This window comes from Dama dama, chromosome 14 (genome assembly GCF_033118175.1).
Source record: "Dama dama isolate Ldn47 chromosome 14, ASM3311817v1, whole genome shotgun sequence".
NCBI lineage: Eukaryota > Metazoa > Chordata > Mammalia > Artiodactyla > Cervidae > Dama > Dama dama.
In genome coordinates this window covers 54,914,688-54,938,489 of record NC_083694.1, presented here as the reverse complement: position 1 = coordinate 54,938,489, position 23,802 = coordinate 54,914,688, and the positions used below count along the sequence as shown (strand labels likewise).

Sequence of the window (23,802 nt, the reverse complement as noted above, 5' to 3'; positions counted from 1 at the left end):
AGGCTTTTTAGTTCCTCTTCACTTTCTGCCGTAAGGGTGATGTCATCTGCATATCTGAGGTTATTGATATTTCTCCCGGCAATCTTGATTCCAGCTTGTGCTTCTTCCAGCCCAGCATTTCTCATGATGTACTCTGCATAGAAGTTAAATAAGCAGGGTGACAATATACAGCCTTGACGTACTCCTTTTCCTATTTGGAACCAGTCTGTTGTTCCTTGTCCAGTTCTAACTGTTGTTTCCTGACTCGCATATAAGTTTCTCAAGAGGCAAGTCAGGTGGTCTGGTATTCCCATCTCTTGAAGAATTTTCCATAGTTTGTTGTGATCCACGCAGTCAAAGGCTTTGGTTTAGTCAATAAAGCAGAAATAGATGTTTTTCTGGAACTCTTTTGCTTTTTTGATGATCCAGAGGATGTTGGCAATTTGATCTCTGGTTCCTCTGCCTTTTCTAAATCCAACTTGAACATCTGGAAGTTCATGGTTCATGTATTGCTGAAGCCTGGCTTGGAGAATTTTGAGCATTACTTTACTAGCATGTGAGATGAGTGCAATTGTGTGGTAGTTTGAGCATTCTTTGGCATTGCCTTTCTTTGGGATTGGAATGAAAACTGACCTCCAGTCCTATGGTCACTGCTGAGTTTTCCAAATTTGTTGGCATATTGAGTGCAGCACTTTCACAGCATCATCTTTCAGGATTTGAAATAGCTCAACTGGAATTCCATCACCTCCACTAGCTTTGTTCATAGTGATGCTTTCTAAGGCCCACTTGACTTCACATTCCAGGATGTCTGGCTCTAGGTGAATGATCACACCATCGTGATTATCTGGGTCATGAAGATATTTTTTTTGTACAATTCTTCTGTGTATTCTGCCAGCTCTTCTTAATATCTTCTGCTTCTGTTAGGTCCATACTATTTCTGTCCTTTATGGAACCCATCTTTGCATGAAATGTTCCCTTTGTATCTCTAATTTTCTTGAAGAGATCTCTAGTCTTTCCCATTCTGTTGTTTTCCTCTATTTCTTTGCATTGATCGCTGAGGAAGGCTTTCTTATCTCTCCTTGCTTTTCTTTGGAACTCTGCATTCAAATGGGAATATCTTTCCTTTCCTCCTTTGCCTTTCACTTCTCTTGTTTTCTCAGCTATTTGCAAGGCCTCCTCAGACAACCACTTTGCCTTTTTGCGTTTCTTTTTCTTGGGGATGGTTTTCATCACTGCCTCCTGTACAGTGTCAGGAACCTCCATCCATAGTTCTTCAGATCCTCTATCAGATCTAATCCCTTGAATCTGTTTGTCACTTTCACTGTATAATCATAAGGGATTTGATGTAGGTCATACCTGAATGGTCTAGTGGTTTTCCCTACTTTCTTCAATTTAAGTCTGAATTTGGCAATAAGGAGTTCATGATCTGAGCCACAGTCAGCTCCCTGTCTTGTTTTTGCTGATTGTATAGAGCTTCTCCATCTTTGGCTGCAAAGAACATAATCGATCTGATTTCGGTGTTGACCATCTGGTGATGTCCATGTGTAGAGTTGTCTCTTGTGTTGTTGGAAGAGGGTGTTTGCTATGACCAGAGTGTTCTCTTGGCAAAACTCTATTAGCCTTTGCCCTGCTTCATTCCGTACTCCAAGGCCAAATTTGCCTGTGACTCCAGGTGTTTCTTGACTTCCTACTTTTGCATTCCAGTCTCCTATAATGAAAAGGGCATCTTTTTTGGGTGTTAGTTCTAAAAGGTCTTATAGGTCTTCATAAAACTGTTCAACTTCAGCTTCCTCAGCAATACTGGTTGGGGCATAGGCTTGGATTACTGTGATATTGCATGGTTTGCCTTGGAAACGAACAGAGATCATTCTGTCGTTTTTGAGATTGCATCCAAGTACTGCATTTCGGACTCTTTTGCTGACCGTGATGGCTACTCCATTTCTTCTAAGGGATTCCTGCCCACAGTAGTAGATATAATTGTCATCTGAGTTAAATTCACCCATTCCAGTCTATTTTATTTCGCTGATTCCTAGAATGTCAAAGTTCAGTCTTGCCATCTCCTGTTTGACCACTTCCAAGTCGCCTTGATTCATGGCCCTAACAATCCAGATTCCTATGCAATATTGCTCTTTACAGCATCGGACCTTGCTTCTATCACCAGTCACATCCACAGCTGGGTATTATTTTTGCTTTGGCTCCATCCCTTCATTCTTTCTGGAGTCATTTCCCCACTGATCTCCAGTAGCATACTGGGCACCTACCGACCTGGGGAGTTCCTCTTTCAGTATCCTATCATTTTGCCTTTTCATACTCTTCACGGGGTTCTCAAGGCAAGAATCCTGAAGTGGTTTGCCATTCCCTTCTCCAGTGGACCACATTCTGTCAGACCTCTCCACCATGACCCGACCGTCTTGGGTGGCCCCACACGGCATGGCTTAGTTTCATTGAGTTAGACAAGACTGTGGTCCTGTGCTCAGATTGGCTAGTTTTCTGTGATGATGGTTTTAGTGTGTCTGTCCTCTGATGCCCTCTCGGAACACCTACCGTCTTACTTGGGTTTCTCTTACCTTGGACGTGGGGTATCTCTTCATGGCTGCTCCAGCAAAGCGCAGCCGCTGCTCCTTACCTTGGACAAGGTCGCCCCTCCTGAGGTTGAACGTGGAGCAGCTCCTCTCAGCCCTCCTGCCCCTGCGCAGCCGCTGCTCCTTGGACGTGGGGTAGTTCCTCTCTGCCACCGCCCCTGACCTCAGACATGGGGTAGCTCCTCTCGGCGCCGCCCCTGACCTCGGACATGGGGTAGCTCCTCTTGGCCGCTCCTGCGCTGTCGCAGCAGGAGCCTCTCATGATTATAAAGGAGAAAATGTTAAAAGTAACGGATGGAGTGACTTTTCTTTTTTGTATTGAAGAATTTGTGAATTTCCAGCAAGCATGTGACTTTCTAACATTTTAGTTACTTAAACAAGTAATACTGAGGACAAAGAGTACCCTAACTGGGTAACAGAATAGTTAAATTACTGGTGCTGCCTGAGACATGCCCATGCATCCCAAAGAACCTCAGATATGAAGTTAGGGAAAGGGAACAAAGTAATATTTCAACCTCATCTGTCAGACCTTCCCTGTTTGTAAGGATTCTGAGCACTTACTGGGGACAAGCCATCAAAGTTGATGCTAATGGATGAGATCTGTAAACACTTCTACAGTAATTGAACCTAGCAGGCATGGAAGAGGTAAGTGCAGTGGTGGAGGGGAGAACTGGTAACAGTGGGAATCTAGAAAGGGAAGTCAAGTCTGAATGATCCTTGTTCTGTAGGAGTGTACCGTACATGTTGATCAAGGGCATCTACTTAGATTTTCAACAAGCTCTGGCATGTTCGACCTTTGAAATGTATTTTTTTAATGGTAAATTACTATCATATTTGTTGGGCATGGAGTCTCAGTTATTAAACGAGTAAATAACCAGTCTTCATGCAAGGTTTAGAGGATACTAACTTTATATACTAAGAAGTCGAGTTGATGGAGACAGGCTGCAAGAAGATTAGAATCTATGTAGAGGACAGAAAAGAGCGTGGTGATTTTCATGTCATCAACTTCAAGCTAACGCTCTCCCAGATACAGGCTCTAGAGTTATAAAATAAAATACTCTTTGCCATACCATTAATGACTCAGGAAATAACCTAGGGTTTATTAAAATCATCTTCTGAAAACATTGACCTGATATGCTATCCTTTCTGAAAAAAGAAGGATGAAATGGCATTATGAAGGGCTTGGGAAACACAACAGCCCTCTACACTAAAGTAGAATCACATTGATTTTTTTTTTCTAATCAGGAATAAAAAAGTTATTCTTGTCACCAGTCTTTAATGATCATAATATTAATAATAACTACAACTCTTATTTCTCATATTTCAAAATATCCCCATGTGCATCCTCACTTTTATGGCCCTGTGAGGTAGGTGTTTGTATTATTCCCATTTTTTTTAAAGACTGAGAAACTGAGGCCTACAGATTTCAGAAGTATTAGGTGTAAGAACCTTGTCTCAGGTTTTCCCATATTAAAAACCTTCCTATTTACACTATGTTGCATAAATGCACTCCAGAGAATGCATTTAATGAACCCAGAGAAGTGTACAGAAAGGCAGCCATAATGGTCAGCAGGAAGTAGGTGTGGTTGTGTGAAGGCAAAATAAAAAGCCTGACACACATACTGGACAGGACAGCCAAATAAGGATGAAAGAAATATGAATGAGTCTGTGGATACAAAGACTAAGGGAAGAATGTGATCTACATTTATCACATGAAGTATATGTGATCTTGTTCACCAAATACTCAACTGCCAGGACTCAAAGCTCTATTTGAAACCCAAAAAAGGGGGTGTGGTTCAGTCCATAAGTCATGTCTGACTGTTTGTGACCCCATCATGAGTGTAGGGCAAATGAAAAGAAGTTCCACTTCACCCAGAAGGTATGATTCATAGGGAACTTATTTTCCAGTGTGTGGTACAATCAGAAAATATAGATGCAGTAAACAAAAAAGATACTGAAAATTTTGTGAATGAAAGAGACATAGTTGCTAAGGAGTTGAGATCAGCTTTTAAGGCTGATGTCAGAGTGGGTATAGGCTCCTGACAGAATTGTCTTCCAGTTCTGTGCCTTTCTGGCCACAATTTGAGAGCTGGATGAGAAGCTATCAGCTCTCCCCAAGTTCTTGTCTTTGTGTCCTGACTGAAGTCTAAGCATCCACTCATTTCACTTACCATCACTTGTGTTCACATTTTAATGGCTTGATTGTGAAACATATCTGTATTCCTTTAGAGCGTGCTCTTGCAGAAACAAACAGGAAACCCAGCACCTTTTTTTGGTTATGCAAAACTCCACTAGCATTGTTTTAGTTGCATCTTCTAATTAATGGGCTAGTGCTACTAAGTAGAGAATAGACATGTCAGTGCCACCTGTTAATTTCCTGATCTTTGGTTCTGGTAGGGTATGGAGGAGAACTAACCATAGGAGGTCACCTTGCAGTGGAAATATGTATGGAGCACTACTGAAAATTAAAAAATAAACTCTAGAAGAAATGTAATGTCCTTTAGGATATGGAAACCAAGGGCAGAAAACCAAAAGAAAGGGGGCAAGGGAGACGTATGAGCAAGTAGGATGAGAAGAAATTATTCTTATAATAAAAGCTTTATGTTAGGATCTTTCGTAGGGAGGAGGCAGGGAAGTTTGGTGTTTCAGAGCTCAGACTCTGGAGCTACACAGCCTGTTTGAACCTAGTCTCTTCCACTTGCTAAATGTATGATGCTAGGCAAGTTACTTTACCTTTCTGTACCTCAGCCCTCTCACCTGTAATTGTTCTCCAACTCATAATTGCTCTGAAGATGAAATGAGTTAATATATTCCAAAACCCTTAGGTAGCACCTGACATACATACTTCAAAGGCATTAGCTATATTGTATATTCTGTTAATAGACAATCTGGGGACTGATGCTTTTTCATGTACCCAGATAATGCTTTCCCACTCTTGACTTGATCAAGGTCAAGAAAAGAGAATATATAGACAGGTTATCAAGTCCTCTTCATGTGTCAGCCCTCCCCATTTTTAAGACCATGTGGATAATAACAAGAACACCACCTCACTTCTCTCCTACTGCAGTGGTCAAGGGGGGCAAGAGTTGGAGTCAGTTTGTTGGCCTGCATGTTGATGATCTTGCACTGGCCCTGTCTCTTATCCAGTGACAAGTGGAAAGGGTAAGGGTTCAGAAAGAGTGTGTTCCCTTCCTAGAGCCACAAGGCCAAAGTCATGACCAGTTACCTAACCTCTTGTGTCTCACTTCCCTAAACCGGGGGTGATATTAATAATAGTACCTGCATTTCACCTGTCGAATAGCTTAATGAAAATGTATGTGTTTAGCCCATTACCTACCATAGAGCTAGTGCTCAGTGTAAGTTAGCTGTTGTGAAAAATAGTAATAATTATCCGTTGTCGTACTTTGTCTTGTTAGCTTCAGCCTGATCATCACATCACTGAGAACTTTACGAACACTAAACTTGGCCTGTGCAAAGCATAAATGAATGTAAACTCTTGTAGCAGGGATAGGAAAAAAGAGGAAACCATCCTTGGCTCCATGATGTGCATATGATTATCTGAACCCAGAGGTTCAAACACGCACTCACAGAGCAGTGTCTGGCACAGACAGGAGCTGGAGGAACACAGGAGGTGTGAGGGGTGGTGCTGTTGACCAATGCAAAGTGGCAGACCTGTTTTCTCAAATACACCCCTTGTGAGGAATACATGGCTCCCGCTTTTCACTGTCAGTCCCATGATGGGTATTTTTGGGGGGACTGTAGAGGAGGGAGGGCAGTAGAATTAAGGTGGAGTAGGGAGAGAGCTTGGAGAAGGGAATGGCAACCCATTCCAGTATTGTTGCCTCGGAAATCCCATGGACAGAAGAACCTATCAGGGTACAGTCCATGGGGTCGCAAAGAGTTGGACATCACACACACACACGCGCACACACACACACACACACACACACACACACACACACACAGAGGAAGAGGGCTATAATAAAGAAAGAGGAGAAAAGTGGAAAGATGTCAGCAACTGGTACTGTCAATACTTTATTCCCAGCTGAGCAGCAACATATTTTAGCAGTCAAGTGCCCTTGTATTTTCTTTAAATCATTATCTTTCATCCAGCAGAGACTAGATGGCTAGATTAATATTTCCCTGGAGATATCTGTCAGGTTATTTAGAGGTCATCTTGACCTCTTTTGTAAGGAACATTTACACAATAGCCTGCAGAAATGGGCCCAAGATAGTGTCTAATGTCTTTAGACCAGTAGCTAGAATCCAGGAAGAAGCAGATCTGGGGGAATCTGTCACAGGGAAATCATATCAGATTGTCATGTGATTTGTATACTAGTGTGAATTGGTTAATAACTCAATTTCATTCCCAGGTCTATAAGCCCAAACTCTTCAAACTCCTGACGGTATTTATTATTGATGTGTATCTTCCGTATATTTAATTCATTAAGCTGACATACAAGCACAGTGGTTCATGATTTCTCAGTAAAATCAGCATTGCTTTGGTAGACAGCACAGGTTGGTAGAAAGAGCACTGTGGGAGTCAGAAAGCTGGATTTGAACCTTTTTGTCTCTGTCACTTTACTGCTAATCCTTGAGATCATCAGTTACCCTCTTTGGCCCTCAGCCCTAATTCTGTAAAACTCACTGCGGCAGAGGACTGATGAATGAACAGAGAAGCGGCCTTATAAGAAAGGTCTTTTTAAGTTGAAACACAGTGGTATAATAGGAATTTTCCATGTGCCGTAGAATGCTGTCCCACTCCCCTTTCTCGGGTTGAAAAACACAACAGAGACGCAGAAGACTGCTACCACTTCTCAGCTTCACTTCATAGGAACTGATGATTCAGCCCCTGGTATGGTGATTGCAGATTGAAGGAAGATAAAAAAAAAAAAAAAATCAGAGAATCTCAGCTATTCTGACCCCTCTTTTCTGTAGGAGAAAGCAGTTTGGAGAAAAGAGCTTAGACAGATGACTGGCTGACTGTCTAAGGCTCCCTGACTGTATGTGTGCAAGAAGGCAGTGGTCAAGGTCAGCCAGGTGAGCTCACAGGTCTGTAGGAATGGGGTAGAAAGCTCTGTCTCCCATGTATTAAGTTAACCTTAAAAATGCATTCATTCCAACATACAGTGTGTATAGACAAATACCGTTTGATTGCACTTATACAAGACACCTAGAATAATCAAATTCAGGGTCAGAAAGTACATATAGATGCCCAGGGGCAGAGGAGTGTTTAAGGGGGTGAAGAGGGGGAGTGGGAAGTTAGTGTTTAAAGGGGACAAGTTTCAGTTTAGGAAGGTGAAAAATTTGAGAGGTGGATGATGATGAGAGTTACACAAAAATGTGAACGTACTTAGTGCCACTGAACTGGACAGATAAACATGGTTAAAATAGTATGTTTTATGTTATGTGGCATTTATCACAATAAAAAAAATTAAAAAAAGAAAGCTTTGTCCCCCAAGGAGAAAATAAGGATAGAAGGATCCCCTTGAGCAGTTCAGTTCAGTTCAGTCACTCAGTTGTGTCCCATTCTTTGCGACCCCAAGGACTGAAGCATGCCAGGCTTCCCTGTCCATCACCAACTCCCAAAGTTTACTCAAACTCATGTCCATTGAGTTGGTGATGCCATCCAACCATCTCATCCTCTGTCGTCTCCCTCTCTTCCTGCCTTCAATCTTTCCCAGCATCAAGGTCTTTTCTAGTGAGTCAGTTCTTTGCATCAGGTGGTCAAAGTCTTGGAGTTTCAGCTTTAGCGTCAATCCTTCAAATGAATATTCAGGATTGATCTCCTTTAGGATGGACTGGTTTGATCTTGCAGTCCAAGGGCCTCTCAAGAGTCTTCTCCAACACCACAGTTCAAAAGCATCAACTCTTCAGTGCTCAGCTCTCTTTATAGTCTCCAGCTCTTACATCCATACATGACTACTGTAAACACCGTCACTTTGACTAGATGGACGTTTATTGGTAAAGTAATATCTCTGCTTTTTAATATGCTGTCTAGGTTGGTCATAACTTTCCTTCCAAGGAGTAAGCGTCTTTTAATTTAATTGCTGCAGTCACCATTGGCAGTGATTTTGGAGCCCAAGGAAATAAAGTCTGTCACTGTTTCCATTGCTTCCCCATCTATTTTCCATGAAGTGATGGGACCAGATGCCATGATCTTAGTTTTCTGAATTTTGAGTTTTAAGCCAACTTTTTCACTCTCTTCTTTCACGTTCATCAAGAGGCTCTTTAGTTCTTCGCTTTCTACCATAAGGGTGGTGTCATCTGCATATCTGAGTTTATTGATATTTCTCCTGGCAATCTTGATTCCAGCTTGTGCTTCATCCAGCCCAACATTTCTCATGATGTACTCTGCATATAAGTTAAATAAGCAGGGTGACAATATACAGCCTTGACAGACTCCTTTCCCGATTTGGAACCAGTCTGTTGTTCCATGTCCAGTTGTAACTGTTGCTTCTTGACCTGCATACAGATTTCTCAGGAGGAAAGAAAGGTGGTCTGGTATTCCCATCTCTTGAAGAATTTTCCACAGTTTGTTGTGATCCATACAGTCAAAGCGTTTGGCATAGTCAATAAAGCAGAAATAGATGTTTTTCTGGATATCTCTTGCTTTTTCGATGAGCCAACAGATGTTGGCAATTTGATCTCTGGTTCCTCTGCCTTTTCTAAATCCAGCTTGAACATCTGGACGATCACAGTTCACGTACTGTTGAAGCCTGGCTTGGAGAATTTTGAGCATTACTTTACTAGTGTGTGAGATGAGCAATTGTGTGGCTTTTTGGGATTGGGATGAAAACTGACCTTTTCCAGTGTGGCCACTGCTGAGTTTTCCAAATTTGCTTGTATAATGAGTGCAGCACTTTCACAGCATCATCTTTTAGAATTTGAAATAGCTCAACTGGAATTCCATCACCTCTACTAGCTTTGTTCATAGTGATGCTTTCTAAGGCACACTTGACTTTGCATTCCAGGATGTCTGGCTCTAGGTGAGTGATCACACCATCATGATTATCTGGGTCGTGAAGATCTTTTTTGTATAGTTCTTCTGTGTATTCTTGACACCTCTTCTTAATATCTTCTGCTTCTGTTAGGTCTGTACCATTTCTGTCCCTTATTGTGCCCATCTTTGCATGAAATGTTCCCTTGGTATCTCTAATTTTCTTGAAGAGATCTCTAGTCTTTCCAATTCTATTGTTTTCCTCTGTTTCTTTGCATTGATCATGGAGGAAGGCTTTCTCATCTCTCCTTGCTATTCTTTGGCATTCTGCATTCAAATGGGTATATCTTTCCTTTTCTTCTTTGCTTTTTGCTTCTCTTCTTTTCTCAGCTATTTTTAAGGCCTCCTCAGGCAACCATTTTGCCTTTTTGCATATCTTTTTCTTGGGGATGATCTTGATCACTGCCTCCTGTACAATGTCACGAACTTCCGTCCATAGTTCTTCAGGTAATCTAATTCAGGGAATGTCATAGAGGCTGAATGAAGCCTATTTCTTGTAAAAAAAAAAAAAAATGGGTGTCACTGAGGATTTTGTGTCCAGGAACCCATAGGGTCAGTTACTGAGTGTTTTGCCTTATAGCAAGTTCAGGGGATTTGACTGAGCTTGGGCCGTGGATAGCTTGGGCATCCATGGACATGGATAGCTTGACATCATCTGTGAAAGCCCCAGTGGCCAGATCTTACAGCAGACAGTGTAAGTGAGATTTCATCAGAGATATCTAAGGAATGTTCAGTTTTTTAAGGAGCATTAGAGAGATATACAAGTATGACTTGGCCAAGTTCCTCACTGGAACTGAGCTGATTCTTAATGGTCCCTGGGCTTAGGAAGACTTTCAAGCAGCTTATAACAGTTTAAGTTACCCTTGGCTTAACTCTCTAAATGATTATTCCTCAAGCTTGGAATTTCTATGAGTGATACTAACAGTGAAAACAAAAAACACAGTATTAATGACAATATTGATGTTGTTGGGTATTCATTGTATGCCACATATTGCTAAGCACTTTACTTCTATTATCTTGGGTTGAGATGTGTAAACACCCTCCTCCAACAACACAAGAGACAACTCTACACATGGACACCACCAGATAGTCAATATTGAAATCAGACTGATTATATTCTTTGCAGCCAAAGATGGAGAAACTCTATACAGTCAGCAAAAACAAGACAGGGAGCTGACTGTGGCTCAGATCATGAATTCCTTATTGCCAAATTCAGACTTAAATTAAAGAAAGTAGAGAAAACCACTAGACCATTCAGGTACAACCTAAATCAAATCCCTTACGATTATAAAGTGGAAGTGACAAACAGATTCAAGGGATTAAGTCTGATAGAGCGCCTGAAGAACTATGGACAGAGGTTTGTAACATTGTACAGGAGGCAGTGATCAGAACCATCCCCAAGAAAAAGAAATGCAAAGAGGCAAAGTGGTTGTCTGAGGAGGCCTTGCAAATAGCTGAGAAAAGAAGAGAAGTGAAAGGCAAAAGAGAAAAGGAAAGATACATCCATCTGAATGCGGAGTTCCAAAGAATAGCAAAGAGAGATAAGAAAGCCTTCCTAAGTGATCGATGGAAAGAGATAGAGGGAAATAATAGAATAGGAAAGACTAGAGATCTCTTCAAGAAAATTAGAGATACCAAGGGAACATTTTGTGCAAAGATGGACATAATAAAGAACAGAAATGGTACAGACCTAACAAAAGCAGAAGATATTAAGAAGAGGTGGCAAGAAAACACGGAATTGTACAAAAAAGATCTTCATGACCCAGTTAGCCACAATGGTGTGATCACTCACCTGGAGCCAGACATCCTGGAATGCAAGGTCAGGTGGGCCTTGGGTAGCATCACTTTGAACAAAGCTCGTGGGGTTGATGGAATTCCAGCTGAGCTATTTCAAATTCTAAAAGATAATGCTGTGAAAGTGCTGCACTCAATATACCAGCAAATTTGGAAAATTCAGCAGTGGCCACAGGACTGGAAAAGGTCAGTTTTCATTCCAGTCCCAAAGAAAGGCAATGCCAAAGAATGTTCAAACTACTGCACAATTGTACTCATTCTCCAAGCTATGCTTCAACAGAACAGATAACTTCAAGAAGATGTTCAAGCTGGGTTTAGAAAAGGCTGAGATGCCAGAGATCGAATTGCCAACATCCATTGGAAAAGAAAGAAAAAGCAAGAGAATTCCAGAAAACATCTACTTCTGCTTCATTAACTATGCTAAAGCCTTTGACTGGTGGATCACAACAAACTGAAAAATTCTTAAAGTGATGGGAACACCAGACCACCTTATCTACCTCCAGAGAAATTTGTATGCAGGTCAAGAACCAACAGTTAGAACCAGAGATGGAACAATAGTCTGGTTGAAAATTGGGAAAGGGGTACGTCATGGGTGTATATTGTCACACTGCTTATTTAATTTATATGCAGAGTACATCATGAGAAACACTGGGCTGGATGAAGCACAAGCTGGAATCAAGATTGCCGGGAGAAATATCAATAACTTCAGATATGTAGATGATACCACCCTTATGGCAGAAAGTGAAGAGGAACTAAAGAGCATCTTGATGAAAGTGAAAGAGGAGAGTGAAAAAGCTGGCTTGAAATTCAACATTTAAAAAACTAAGACCATGGCGTCTGGTCCCCTCACTTCATTGCAAATAGATGAGGAAACAATGGAAACAGTGACAGATTTTATCCTCTTAGGCTTCAAAATCACTGCAGATGGCAACTGCAGCCATGAAATTAAGACAGTTGCTTCTTGGAAGAAAAGCTGTGAAAAACCTAGACAGCATATTAAAAAGCAGAGACATTACTTCACTGCCAAAGTTCATCTCGTAAAAGCTGTGGTTTTTCCACTAGTCATGAATGGATGTGAGAGATGAACTATAAAGAAAGCTGACCGCCAAAGAATTGATGCTTTTGAACTGTGATGTTGGAAAAGACTCTTGAGAGTCCCTTGGACTGCAAGGAGATCCAACCAGTCCATCCAAAAAGAAATCTGTCCTGAATATTCATTGGAAGGCCTGATGCTGAAACTGAAACGCCAATACTTTGGCCACCTGATGTGAAGCACTGACTTGTTAGAAAAGACCCTGATGCTGGGAAAGTTGAAAGCAGGAGGAGAAGGAGATGACAGAGGATGAGATGGTTGGATGCCATCACCGACTCGATACACATGAATTTGAGTAAGCTCTCGGAGTTGGTGATGGACAGGGAAGCCTGGCAGTCCATGGGGTCACAAAGAGTCAGACACGACTGAGCGACTGAACTGACTGAGATGTGTAAAATGAGAGAATATGGACTGAAGTAGAGGAAGAAAACCGTAGCCTTGAAGCCAAAAGACATAGGAATTTCCCCCCCTAACTTTAGTGTTTATAACTGGGTGAACTTGGTCAAGTAGGTTGACTTTTCTGGAGCTCCTTGTTTGTAAAATGGGACTATAAATACCCACATTAAAGCATCGTTAAAGATTAAATTAGCTCGTGAATGTTGAAAGGGCTTCTTTGCAGAGCCAGCTCATAATAGGTACATCATTGCTTGTTGGGTTGAATCACAGATGATAAGAACAGAAATACAAGTGTATGAAAACTAATTAGCAATGGAAATGAATCAAGACAGTTTAGGAGAAGCAGAGGGCTAGTCTCCTTATGTAAGTCATGTGTAGGTGATATTGTATCATTATCGTTCTCTTTTCCAATCCGTTTTATAAGGTGAGAGCTAGTGAGGGAACGTCACTGTTCTAGATCAGAGAGTTATAGCAAATACTAAACTCTTTGTCAATAAAAGACTGGAATACAAGAGGGAGGACTAATAGTGAACAGAGCTCTCACTGGATCTACCAGACAGTTTCCTTGCAATCACCCTGTAACCAGTGTCCTGGTTTTCCCAAAGCCATATGTCCATATTGCGTTCAATGCCACACTGCAGCCAAGTGGCCCTCAAGGACTTGCAAAGCTCAAATCAGAATTCCGATTGTGAGACTGCAGGCTTCAAAATGACTTATTCTCATTACAATGTACAAAATGATCCATAAATATGTATTTTAATACTACAGAGTTTAAATATTATTACACATCTTACTTGATGTCAGATTTTGTTAAATGTGTGCCGTTATCTCAATTTACAAAGGTCAGTCAGATGGCAGTGGAGAACAGAACTAGATATATTTAAAAATCTTTTTACCCGAACATCTGTAGCCCAGATAACCCTGCCTTTTTCAAAGAGCTTTGGGCTTTTTTTTCCCGTTTCAAATGAGACTTTAATGAGTATCATGTGGATAAACTCTTTGCAGAGGTTTGAAAAGATCCAGAGAAACACCGTTGTAGGAACAAGCAAAGCATTTTGGATGAAATCATAAGTCATTTGAATGTCTCCTCATCTCTCTGGTTGTGTCAGAACCTTTTGGCTGCATTTTCCCCCCACATGAATGTTTTCATCTTCATGGCTAGGTAAATAGAATGTTCGAAGAGTTGCTCAATTGCTATTCATGCCAGCACACAGTAGCACAGAGTGACCTACTTCCAGCAGCATGCATAGAAAGCTTCGCTGCTTTCCATCAAGTCCGATTTACAAAACCACCTCCACTTTCTGCAGCTTCTGCCCCATCCACCCCCAGAAACAACACACTATATGAGCCCTTATTTCTCTCTCTCATCACTCCTTCTTTCCATATCTGTTTATTTTAGTCCATTGTAAACCTCTCCAGAAAACAGAGAAGTGGATCGGTAAGCACGTTTTAAGGAAGCTGACATTTCTGATTTTTAGAATATAGCTCTATAAAGGGCTATTGGTGAGGCTGCAGAGAGAGATCACATGGAATTTTCTTATTTAGATTACCCTTGTCCACATAAACACGGAAAGTAAAAAGTCATTGGAGACCCTTTGTTGACATCTGGATGCTAGATAATTCTTTCTTATTGGGGGGCCGCTGATTGGAGTTCCCTCTAGGTCACTATAGTTCCCTATAGGTCCCTGTCTTGAGTTTCAGTGTAACCAGTCTATAACCTGATAGGCTGGCCTAAGCTGGAAGCATCCCAAAGCCCAAGAGGAAAGTCTGATTTGGAAAAACTTCCAGAGACGTTTATCCAGTTGGCATGCAGAAATTTACTCAGCCTGCACCTGATTTGGGGTGTGACTGGAGCCAGTGTCATTGAATACCACGGTTAGAGCTGGGGGTGGGGGGTGGTCCTCAGAGACCTTCTACTCTCATCATTTGAAGATGAGAAAAGTGGGCTCTGGGGAAATTACAGCAACCTGATTCTCCTGTGTCCCCCACCCCCACCCCAGTGCAAAGCTCTCTTTAACCTGCCATTCCATTTCTCATCACAGGATCATTAATGATTTGAGGCTGTCTTATTTTTGCCATTGAGAGCAAATGTCACCAAGCAGAGGAAATAGAAATTCAATTATCCCTCTCCTGGTCAGAAGTGGAAATTTCTATTCCAAATCTCAGAAAGTCAAATAGATTCCAGTTACTTGAAAAAGGAACATCTTGTTCTTCTGTTGGGCGAGAGATTCTTAAATTTTAAGCCATTTTGCAGTGAAGCTTTTGCTCACATAGTTGTGTGTGGGGGCAGAGGAGTGAGAATGAGATAATAAGCAGCAGCTCCATGGTCGACTGTGAGTTGAATAGAAGAACCACAAAGAGAGTTCCATTCCCACTTGTGTTCTGGACATCTTTACAAAAGAATTACCTGGCTGTGTTATCTCTCACTTGATTGTTCACTTAGCCAGGCCTGTGTAGGCACAAACTTCAGGCAGATCATTGGTGTTCCTGGCATCCGTGCTGGTGGATTTTTTTAGACCTAGTAGGGCACCTTATTGTATGTGGCTGTCTCTCTGGGATGTGGGATTGCATCACTTCAGAACTCCATACCAGATGGTCCCGGCAGCGAGAGGTGTGGAGACCCAGCCAACTCAACCCATGGGACATCGTTTCTCTGGCTGGTCTCCTGCCCTCACTTCTCCTGATTTTGTCCTTTCTCTCTGCATCCCTCTCCTCTGCCTGATTTTCATCTGTCCCTTATCTTTCTTCACAGATGGCCAGGACACTAATGTGCTGCTCTCATTATGTTTGTGGAACAAGTTGGGGTCTTTAGAGGCTGCTGTTCCAGAAGCAATAAAGACTTGGGTCACATTTGATACCAGAGTAAAGATTTACAGGATAATTAGTGATCCTCTGCTGTTATTAACCCCTGACCTTTAGCAGGTTATTTGCTTATAGAGGTGTTGAAAGTTACTGCCACTGTTGACAGTTTTAGTCCAAAGACCATAAGGAGACCATGTGGGAAACTTAGACCTACCATTAATATCTTTCAAACTCTGAAGTGGGGGGTGGGGGCGATTAAAAAAAGAATGAAAGAAAAGGGTGTCATTCTATCACAGGCCTACCTTTGGTCGCCTTAATGTTAGTTACTGATGGACAAGATCCACTTGTTATCCTTAGTTTGGGATAATTAGCTTATCACCACTAAAGTTCTGAGCTTAATCCTTGTAGCAGAGAAAAACTCAAAATGGTAGAGTAGATAGCAGAGGTTGGATGGGTGGCTAGATTCTATTTTTAGAGATGTTCCCTTTCCCTTGTAATTCTTTCATAAAGAATATGAGGCTCTTCACAATACCACACTTAATAGAATTGAAAAAACAACCAAGCAAAACTAATAACCCATAGACACTCCCCCTCCAATCCCCTAATGGCAGGGAATTTCATGGTTGTGCATTTTATTTGTCTTCCAATTGATCCAGCTCTTTTCTAACTCTCCTCTGGGGAGCCCCTTCCAAAGCCATATTAGATTTGGTTTGGAGGCAAGGTTTTTAAGATTAACAGTGAATTTAAAAATCCTGATCTAAGCAAAGTCTTCTAATAGTCATGGCCATCAGGGGGTATCACCCTCAATCTTGAAAGACTGCAGGGTCAGTTCATCAGGTGCCATTAACAAGAAGCTAAGAATGGACAAGTTAATGCTTCCTTCTGGCTTGACCTCAACACCTGAGCCACCTCATTACTACTCAGCTGGATTTAGCGTGAAACTTGGCCTTGCCAGGAGAGGAAAAGGGGACCCAGCATGCCAGGTCTGCTCTAAGCCACTCTTAAGTTATTCAGTGAATTTAAGGATCTTTGAGAATTTCCCAAGTTCAAATCTATGTTTGACTTTAAATTGCCAGATTCTTTGAAAGAGGACATCATGCATCTGGTCCTCGGTGAAGTTGTCCTTTGGGTAGATTCTGATACTCTGATGTGATGTGTCGTCTTAGCAGATCGGTTCAGGGACTCTCAGTGTGAAGCAACGCCTAAAGAAGGACCAGGGATTTCTGCAGCGAGTTTTGGGTGTCCTAAGCTAACCCCTCAGAAAGACAGTGCAGCAAGCTGACAGCATGCAGGCTAACATTAGAACAATGACTAAGGCCAATTTAAAAGTGAGTTCATCTCACTCTCCTCCTCTCTGCCTTTGCCCATCCCAGGTTATTCTGTAGTGTGACTCTCCTTGCCCAAGATCCCATCTTCCTGGTTCTCTATTGTGTGCAGAAGCTCCCAGGTTTCTTTCTTAGAATGTACATATTTATATCAGCCTGGATGAGAACCTTTCTTACCAACCTAAGGTCCAGTCTGAAGATGAACCTGACCCCTAAAGACTCCGATCGCATCATCCCTAACGTGTCCACTGTATGCTCAAGAGAAAGGGGAGAGGTAGAGTGAGGTTAGACTGGAGTGAAGATTTGACATTGCTTGGGACATTGAAATCATTGTCTTTTAAGGTGCTCACATGAAGCACACCCTTTGGATTTAGAATTGTGGAGTGGCAACTTACAAAAGGATCTTAAAATTCATCAACAACTCCTCCGTATACAGAGAAGAAAACCCAAAGCCTGGTGTCTCATTTAAGGTTCCTCCTGACTGAAGTCTCTTAGTATTGTGGTCTCTGCAGAATAGAGGATCAGAGTTACAGTGAGACTGTGACCAAGTCTCATCTGTCTGCTGCTGCTCTTTCTGTTCTTCATATCTATAATCATGTCTTTATTCATCCTTCTGTTTAATAAAGCCATGGGTGACTTTGCATTAGCGCTCAACTCCTTAAACTGGCATTCACAGTTTTTACAGTTGACACCAATCTGGCTTTTCAGCCCCAGTCCTCCACGACTGCTCTGCATGTCTTCACTCTGCAGCATAACCAGACCTCCCGCACTCTGCAAGCATGCATCACCTGCTGTTCTTTATACACACTGTTCTCTTCATCTTGAATTGCCTCCCAACACTTCTTCCCATTTTATCCCTTCCCAAGGGAACAGGCCTAGCCAAGTTCCACCCTCTCACCCAGCACTGCTGTTACTGTTTAGAGTACTTATTCGTGGCTCTGTCTTCAGTTTCTTACTAGACCAACACCTCTTTGAGAGTAGAAAACCTGTAGCACAATGTGCTAAATGTGGTAAATAGAGTGGACTTTCCAGGTGGCTCAGTGGTAAAGAATCCGCCTGCCAGTGGAAGAGATGTGGGTTTCATTCCTGGGTCGGGAAGATCCCCTGGAGGAGGAAATGGCAACCCACTCCAGTATTCTTGCCTGGGAAATCTCATGGGCAGAGGAACCTGGCAGGGGACAGTCCATGGGATCGCAGAGGCAGACACGCCTGAGTGACTAAACAACAATAACAGAGTGTGCTCCAAGGATCTCTGTTGAATACAAGAGTAAATGGCATCCTGGTTTCTGTGTATTTCAGGCATTCAAAAATTTTGGAAGTGCTAAGATACATAAGGTTTATGGAGGGGAAGCTTGGAAGGACTGGAATGCTAAAAGTGAGAGCAGTCCTACCTCTCTGGAGATCTCAGCCCCACAGTATGATAGATGGCCATGGTGGTACCTTGAGATGACGGTGCAGGCTTTTCTTGGCACTTGTTTTATTCAGTACATCAGCAAAGGCTCTGTTGGAGCCTCATCCACAGCCCTCAGGAGGCCTTGGACTAAAGTAACTATTTGATCACTTCCCATATTTGCTCCTTCAGAGTGCCAGGTCAGTTTTGCATTGGTCAAGCAATTTCTGAGCATTTATTGTTCTTGAGCCATTTTGCTGACATCCAGACCAATGCGATTACACTGATGTTCCAAGACTCTGATCTCAGCCCCTCTGTGATGAAATTCACAAGATATTTACTGTCCCTGTGTGGTTTTTCTTTGGTTAACCCAGGCCAGATAGAGCATAAGTAAATAACTTCCTGGTTTAGCATTTTAGCTCTCCCATGCCAGATGTTGCTAGGAGAGGTGGGAAAAAGCCAAGGAGGAACCTATTATTCTGTAATTATGTTTAATCTAAAAAATGACAGGCGCCTTCACTGGCAGGTATGGTAACTTCCTTCTTTCACCCTTTGCCCTCTATGATGGTTCTGGTCTGGACAGAAACAGAATATAATTTTCAAAGGAATTTGGCATCAACAACTCATAGATTGGTTCAGAGAGCTGGACTGGAAGCCAAGGCTAGAGATTCTGTGTTCTCAGCCCACCTCCCCATATACCCACTGCACCTGTTCCTTCCTTGTTACTATCACCCCTAGAATCTTGAAGCAGAACTCCTTCCTTCTCAAAAACAGTCTTGGCTGCCTCTGGGTGCAGGGTTTCTTCTGGGCTGATGAAAAGTTTCTGGATTAGAGTGGTGATGGTTGCACATCTTTGTGAATATGCTAAAACCCACTGAATTGTATATATTTGAGAGGGTGAATTTTATGGTTTGTGAATTACATATATTTCAATTGTAAAAGAACTCGTGGAATACTAAGACTTTGTGCAAAGAATTAAAGTACCACAGCACAAAAACTGCTAAAACACCCCATGGACTTTAAACTCAATTGCTTCCTCCTTTATGCATGTTCGAAGGTCATGTTGTCTGAGGCGTGTGTTGGAGGTTGAGGGGATCTGATAGACGTTCCTTCATCTGTCTTAGTCCCTGTTCTGTGTCAGGCTGGGGTGACTTTGGTCTGGTTATTTACTTGTCTTTGCTTCCACAGTTAAAACAGAGCTAATGAGCCTGACCTCCTTGATGAGGGTCTCCTGGGCAATGAAAAGCCAGTTTGTTGAGTGCTTTAGAGGTATCAGGTGCTGGATTCCTCTTGAATAGTTACAGGAAGGGCTAAAGAGGCACCCGGCATGTGCAGAATAAATTCCAAGGTGGGTTAGAGCAAGTGCAGGCAAGAGGCTGAATGTGTGTTGCTCTAGATGATTTACTTAGGCCATTAAGTGCTCTATTAGGAGCTATTGCTACTTATAATTTTTTTAATTTAAACTTTTTATTTTATATTGGAGTAGAGCTCATTAACAATGTTGTGATAGTTTCAGGTGCATCACAAAGCGACCCAGCCATACATATACATGTGTCTATCCTCCCCCAAACTCCCTCCCCATCCAGACTGCCACATAACATTGAACAGATTTCCCTGTGCTATACAGTAGGATCTTATTGGTTATCCATTTTAAATAGAGCCGTGTGTACATGCCTATCCCTGCCTGTGACTTTTATGTCTGTGGTGAGGGGGAGATAGAGTTTGGTTTCTACCGCAGCTGCAGGAAACAGACCTGGGAGGGGGAAGAGTGTCTCCCAGGAGGAATCTTCCAGTGCTTTGATGTGGAGGCTTGATGCATGGTTAGAAAGTGTAAGTACTGGGGAGTGGGGTTTGTGATTGCAGGGCTTGTGATGAAGCATGGTGTGGTAGCCACAGGTCTACCCAGGCACCCATGGAGGTGTGCCCAAGGGTTTCTGTTTACCAGGAAATCTTAAAAAAACCCTTAGAGGAGAGGCGGACTTGGGAAGCCCGCGTCACTTCCTCACTTAACAAATGGAGCTGTGCCCTGGGGAAGGCGGGGCTGGGCTGCAGGGCGTGTTGCATCCTCACCCCTCTGCCCACTGCAGTGTCCTTGATGCTTGTGCCAGTCACTTCGAGTCATAGACAGCTGACCAGCCCAACAGGACAACTGAGTTCTTCAGATAATTAGGGAGAGAGGCTGAGAATGAAGGGGACTCTGAGCACCTCTGCTGCACCCTCACTCTCCTGCACGCTTCTGAGTTTATTCTCCTCTCTGGTCTGTAGGATGGTAGGATGAACTGGGTCAGCAGTCTCCAACCTCTTTGGCACCAGGGACCAGTCTCGTGGAAGACAGTTTTTCCATGGACGAGGTGGGGGTGCCAAGTAGGGAGGTGGGGAGGGGATGATTCAGGCGTAATGTGAGCGATGGGGAGTGATGAGGAGCGGCAGATGGAGCTTTGCTCCCTTGCGCACCACTAACCTCCTGCAGTAGAGACCGGTACTGGCCCCGCGGCCCCAGGGCTGTGAACCCCTGAGCCAGAGAATCATTGCAGTGTCTTTCAGAGACAGGCCGATGACCTGGGGATCATGAATCCCTCTCACTTACCTTTCCTGAGAGGACTAGCCAATATTTCTCCTCTTCCTTCTCCGTATTCTCCTATCAATGTCTGAATGTCCATTCCCCACATCTCTGTCTACTTAACAAAGTCCACCCTTCAAGGCCCAGCACCATAAGATCTCCTGGCAAGACCGCTTTCCTTCCATTGTCCACGCTCTATCCAAGCAAGATTACTCTTTCCTTCTTCTGTCTCCACAAAGCTTTTATGCATGTGGTATAACACGACACAGTCACTCACAGTGGGTTGCTTTGGAGAACTTGTCGAGAATTTCATTCAGTTTAGTCTCTGGGTGCCTAGAAGAGTGCCAGTGCATACACAGTACATATCCAATGTGTATAGGTTAAATAAATTAAAGAATAAATATATAAGTAAATAAATACAGCAGAACATCATTTGTACACTCCCACAAATAGTGAAAGATATTTATAAACTCGATAAATATTTTAAATTGCTTTCCTCTTTATGATTGTGGTACTTGATGAGAATACTCTTCTAAATGGATCTTATTAAATCTTTTTTATGTATATTGAATTTTTTGGTCAAAGGTGATAAATTTTGGGAGAAGCCATGCCTTTCAAAAAAAAAAATGAAAATTTTAAAGCATGCTTTGCCAAGTATGTTCAGCAGAATATTAGTTTTCAAGGATGATAGTAGTTGTTAAGGAAAAAAAAATGGTGTTAGGGCCAAATGAAGCTCAAGAATGCTGGGTTAATCACGTTCTTGCTATAGTGGGATGTCTCAAAACTTTGATACAATACTGCTTAGGAATATTAGAGGAAGGGACACATAGCAATATACTTCTGCAGCACAGCTGAGCTCCTATCATGAAGACTGCATAACAGGTTTGCGTATATTGGTATTCATTGTTGGTTTTATTTCAGTGCCTGCATCTAGAGCTCAGAAAGCAGATGAGCACTTAAGTCTGTGATAAGGGCCCACTTCTTCATCACCCTCTCAGGTACATCACCTTTGCTCTGCAAAAATGAAGAGAAAAATTAAAGGGAATTAAAACATTACCTGCCAAAAGCCAGTATCAGACACCTCCAGTGGACTAAGCAGCAAACGATGGTGGTTTTAGAAATAACCTGCCAGCTCCAGTTGCTCTGCAGTAACTTCCCAGGACACTTCTATAAGTGCCACTTCTCTGCACAGTAATTACTAACTCTTTCCTTGGTAGATTCACTGGTGTCTAAGAGTAATTGCTAGGGAACTCACACTTTCAAATTTATAAGAGGCAAACAACCTTCTGTTTACCTCAGTGGGTCATCAGGGCATTCAAACTGTGCTGAGTAAAGGATGCTGTTGATCATAGAAATGTGGTGAAAAACTTGAATTTTTACCTTTGTATTTTTCTCAATGGGCGGGAGCCTGGGCCATTTGTTTATGGTGCAAAGATTGATGGGGGATTAATTCTGTTCTTCTTAGGGCTTCTTCCCCTCCTTGAGATTTGGAGCAGCAGTAAGCCTGACTCAACTGTAGTTACAAACCCTTTGTTGTCTTCAGCGGACACTGGCTAATCAGAGGCAGTGTCTTAAGATAAAACCGTAGAATTGGACTGGTCCACTTGGAATTCTGACCTGTGCCTTTGGTGTCTGTGCTCTAGAGATCTCAGGGAACACGGAGGACATCCCTCTGGTGCGCTGGAGGCAGCAGTGGCTGGAGAATGGCACTTTACTTTTTCACATCCACCACCAAGATGGGGCCCCAAGCCTCCCTGGGCAAGACCCAACTGAAGAACCCCAGCATGAATCAGCAGAAGAGGAGCTGAGAATCCTGCACATCTCAGTCATGGTAAGAGCAGTGCAACCATAGCATCTCAGACTCTACTACCTTGACCTTAGGAACCTGGGTACCACAGCCCTGGCGGACCCATCTCCACAATCTCATCATTGATCTTGTTCATATGTTGATTTCTCATTTATGGGAAATGTCTCCACCTGTGGTGTAAGTAAAAATTGCAGTTATTTCCACAGCACCACTCCCTGACGGCTCTCTAGGAACATGCCCAGATAGGGAGTAACTTTTACAAATCAGAGACAATCTCAGATGGGGGCATTGGATTGTCTTAGAAAGGGATTATTCAGTTAGATCAGAATATCTAATAATAGTTTCTCCATGAATGTTTTCTGAGTGACTGGATTGCCCAATCTGCTTGCTGCTACTGAGCAAGGCGTCTTCTCCCAGCTGGGAGAAATTTAGTCCTGGCTTTCTCTCCTCTTACAGTAAAGGACATGCCAATAAATGGAGCCTTGCCTCTCTCACTAGTCCGGCTCAGAAACATCCCATCAGCATCCCTTCTGAAAATTAGAGAATTTTCTCTAACATTCTAGAAACTTATGTTTTAAAATCTCACTAGACAGACAGTAAGTGCTACAGTGGCAGGCATGGGTTTTGTTTGATATTGTTTTGTTCATTGGTATATCTTCAACACCTGGACTAGTGCATTCACATAGTTAATACTAAATAATTATTTGTGGAATAAATGAATGTGTTTCCCAGTAGAAACGAAAAATGCCTGACTCACTCAATAATTTTATTAGTAAAATCAATACATCACCTGCTCCAAGGGTAGCCTGAAAGCAAGCTGAGACTTGACTGATTATCTGTGTATGGGAGAGGATGGGCTCTTTCAAACCAAATGAGGTCTTGGTCTAAACTGTAATTAATCTATTACTCCTATGCCATCACTATGTACTATTTAGTTTTGTATATTAGATTGGGGAAAACTGAGCACATTTTAGTTATATTAGAATTTCCATTATCTAACTGTTTGGCATGGAAGATATCCCCATAAAATCTCAGAATGCAAGTCTTCCGTTTCTTCCTCAGCCAGTGTCTCCA

The 23,802-nt window shown here is 42.4% G+C and overlaps 1 protein-coding gene across 1 annotated transcript in view; it reads left to right on the top strand.

Annotated features, from left to right (window-relative positions):
- The window catches only part of ASTN1 (astrotactin 1), a 347,419-nt gene that overhangs the window by 100,688 nt on the left and 222,929 nt on the right, over positions 1–23,802 (top strand). Inside the window, exon 2 of the mRNA XM_061160781.1 lies at positions 22,565–22,752. Within this exon, the coding sequence (XP_061016764.1) occupies positions 22,565–22,752 (188 nt within the window). The remainder of the gene's footprint in view (positions 1–22,564; positions 22,753–23,802) is intronic.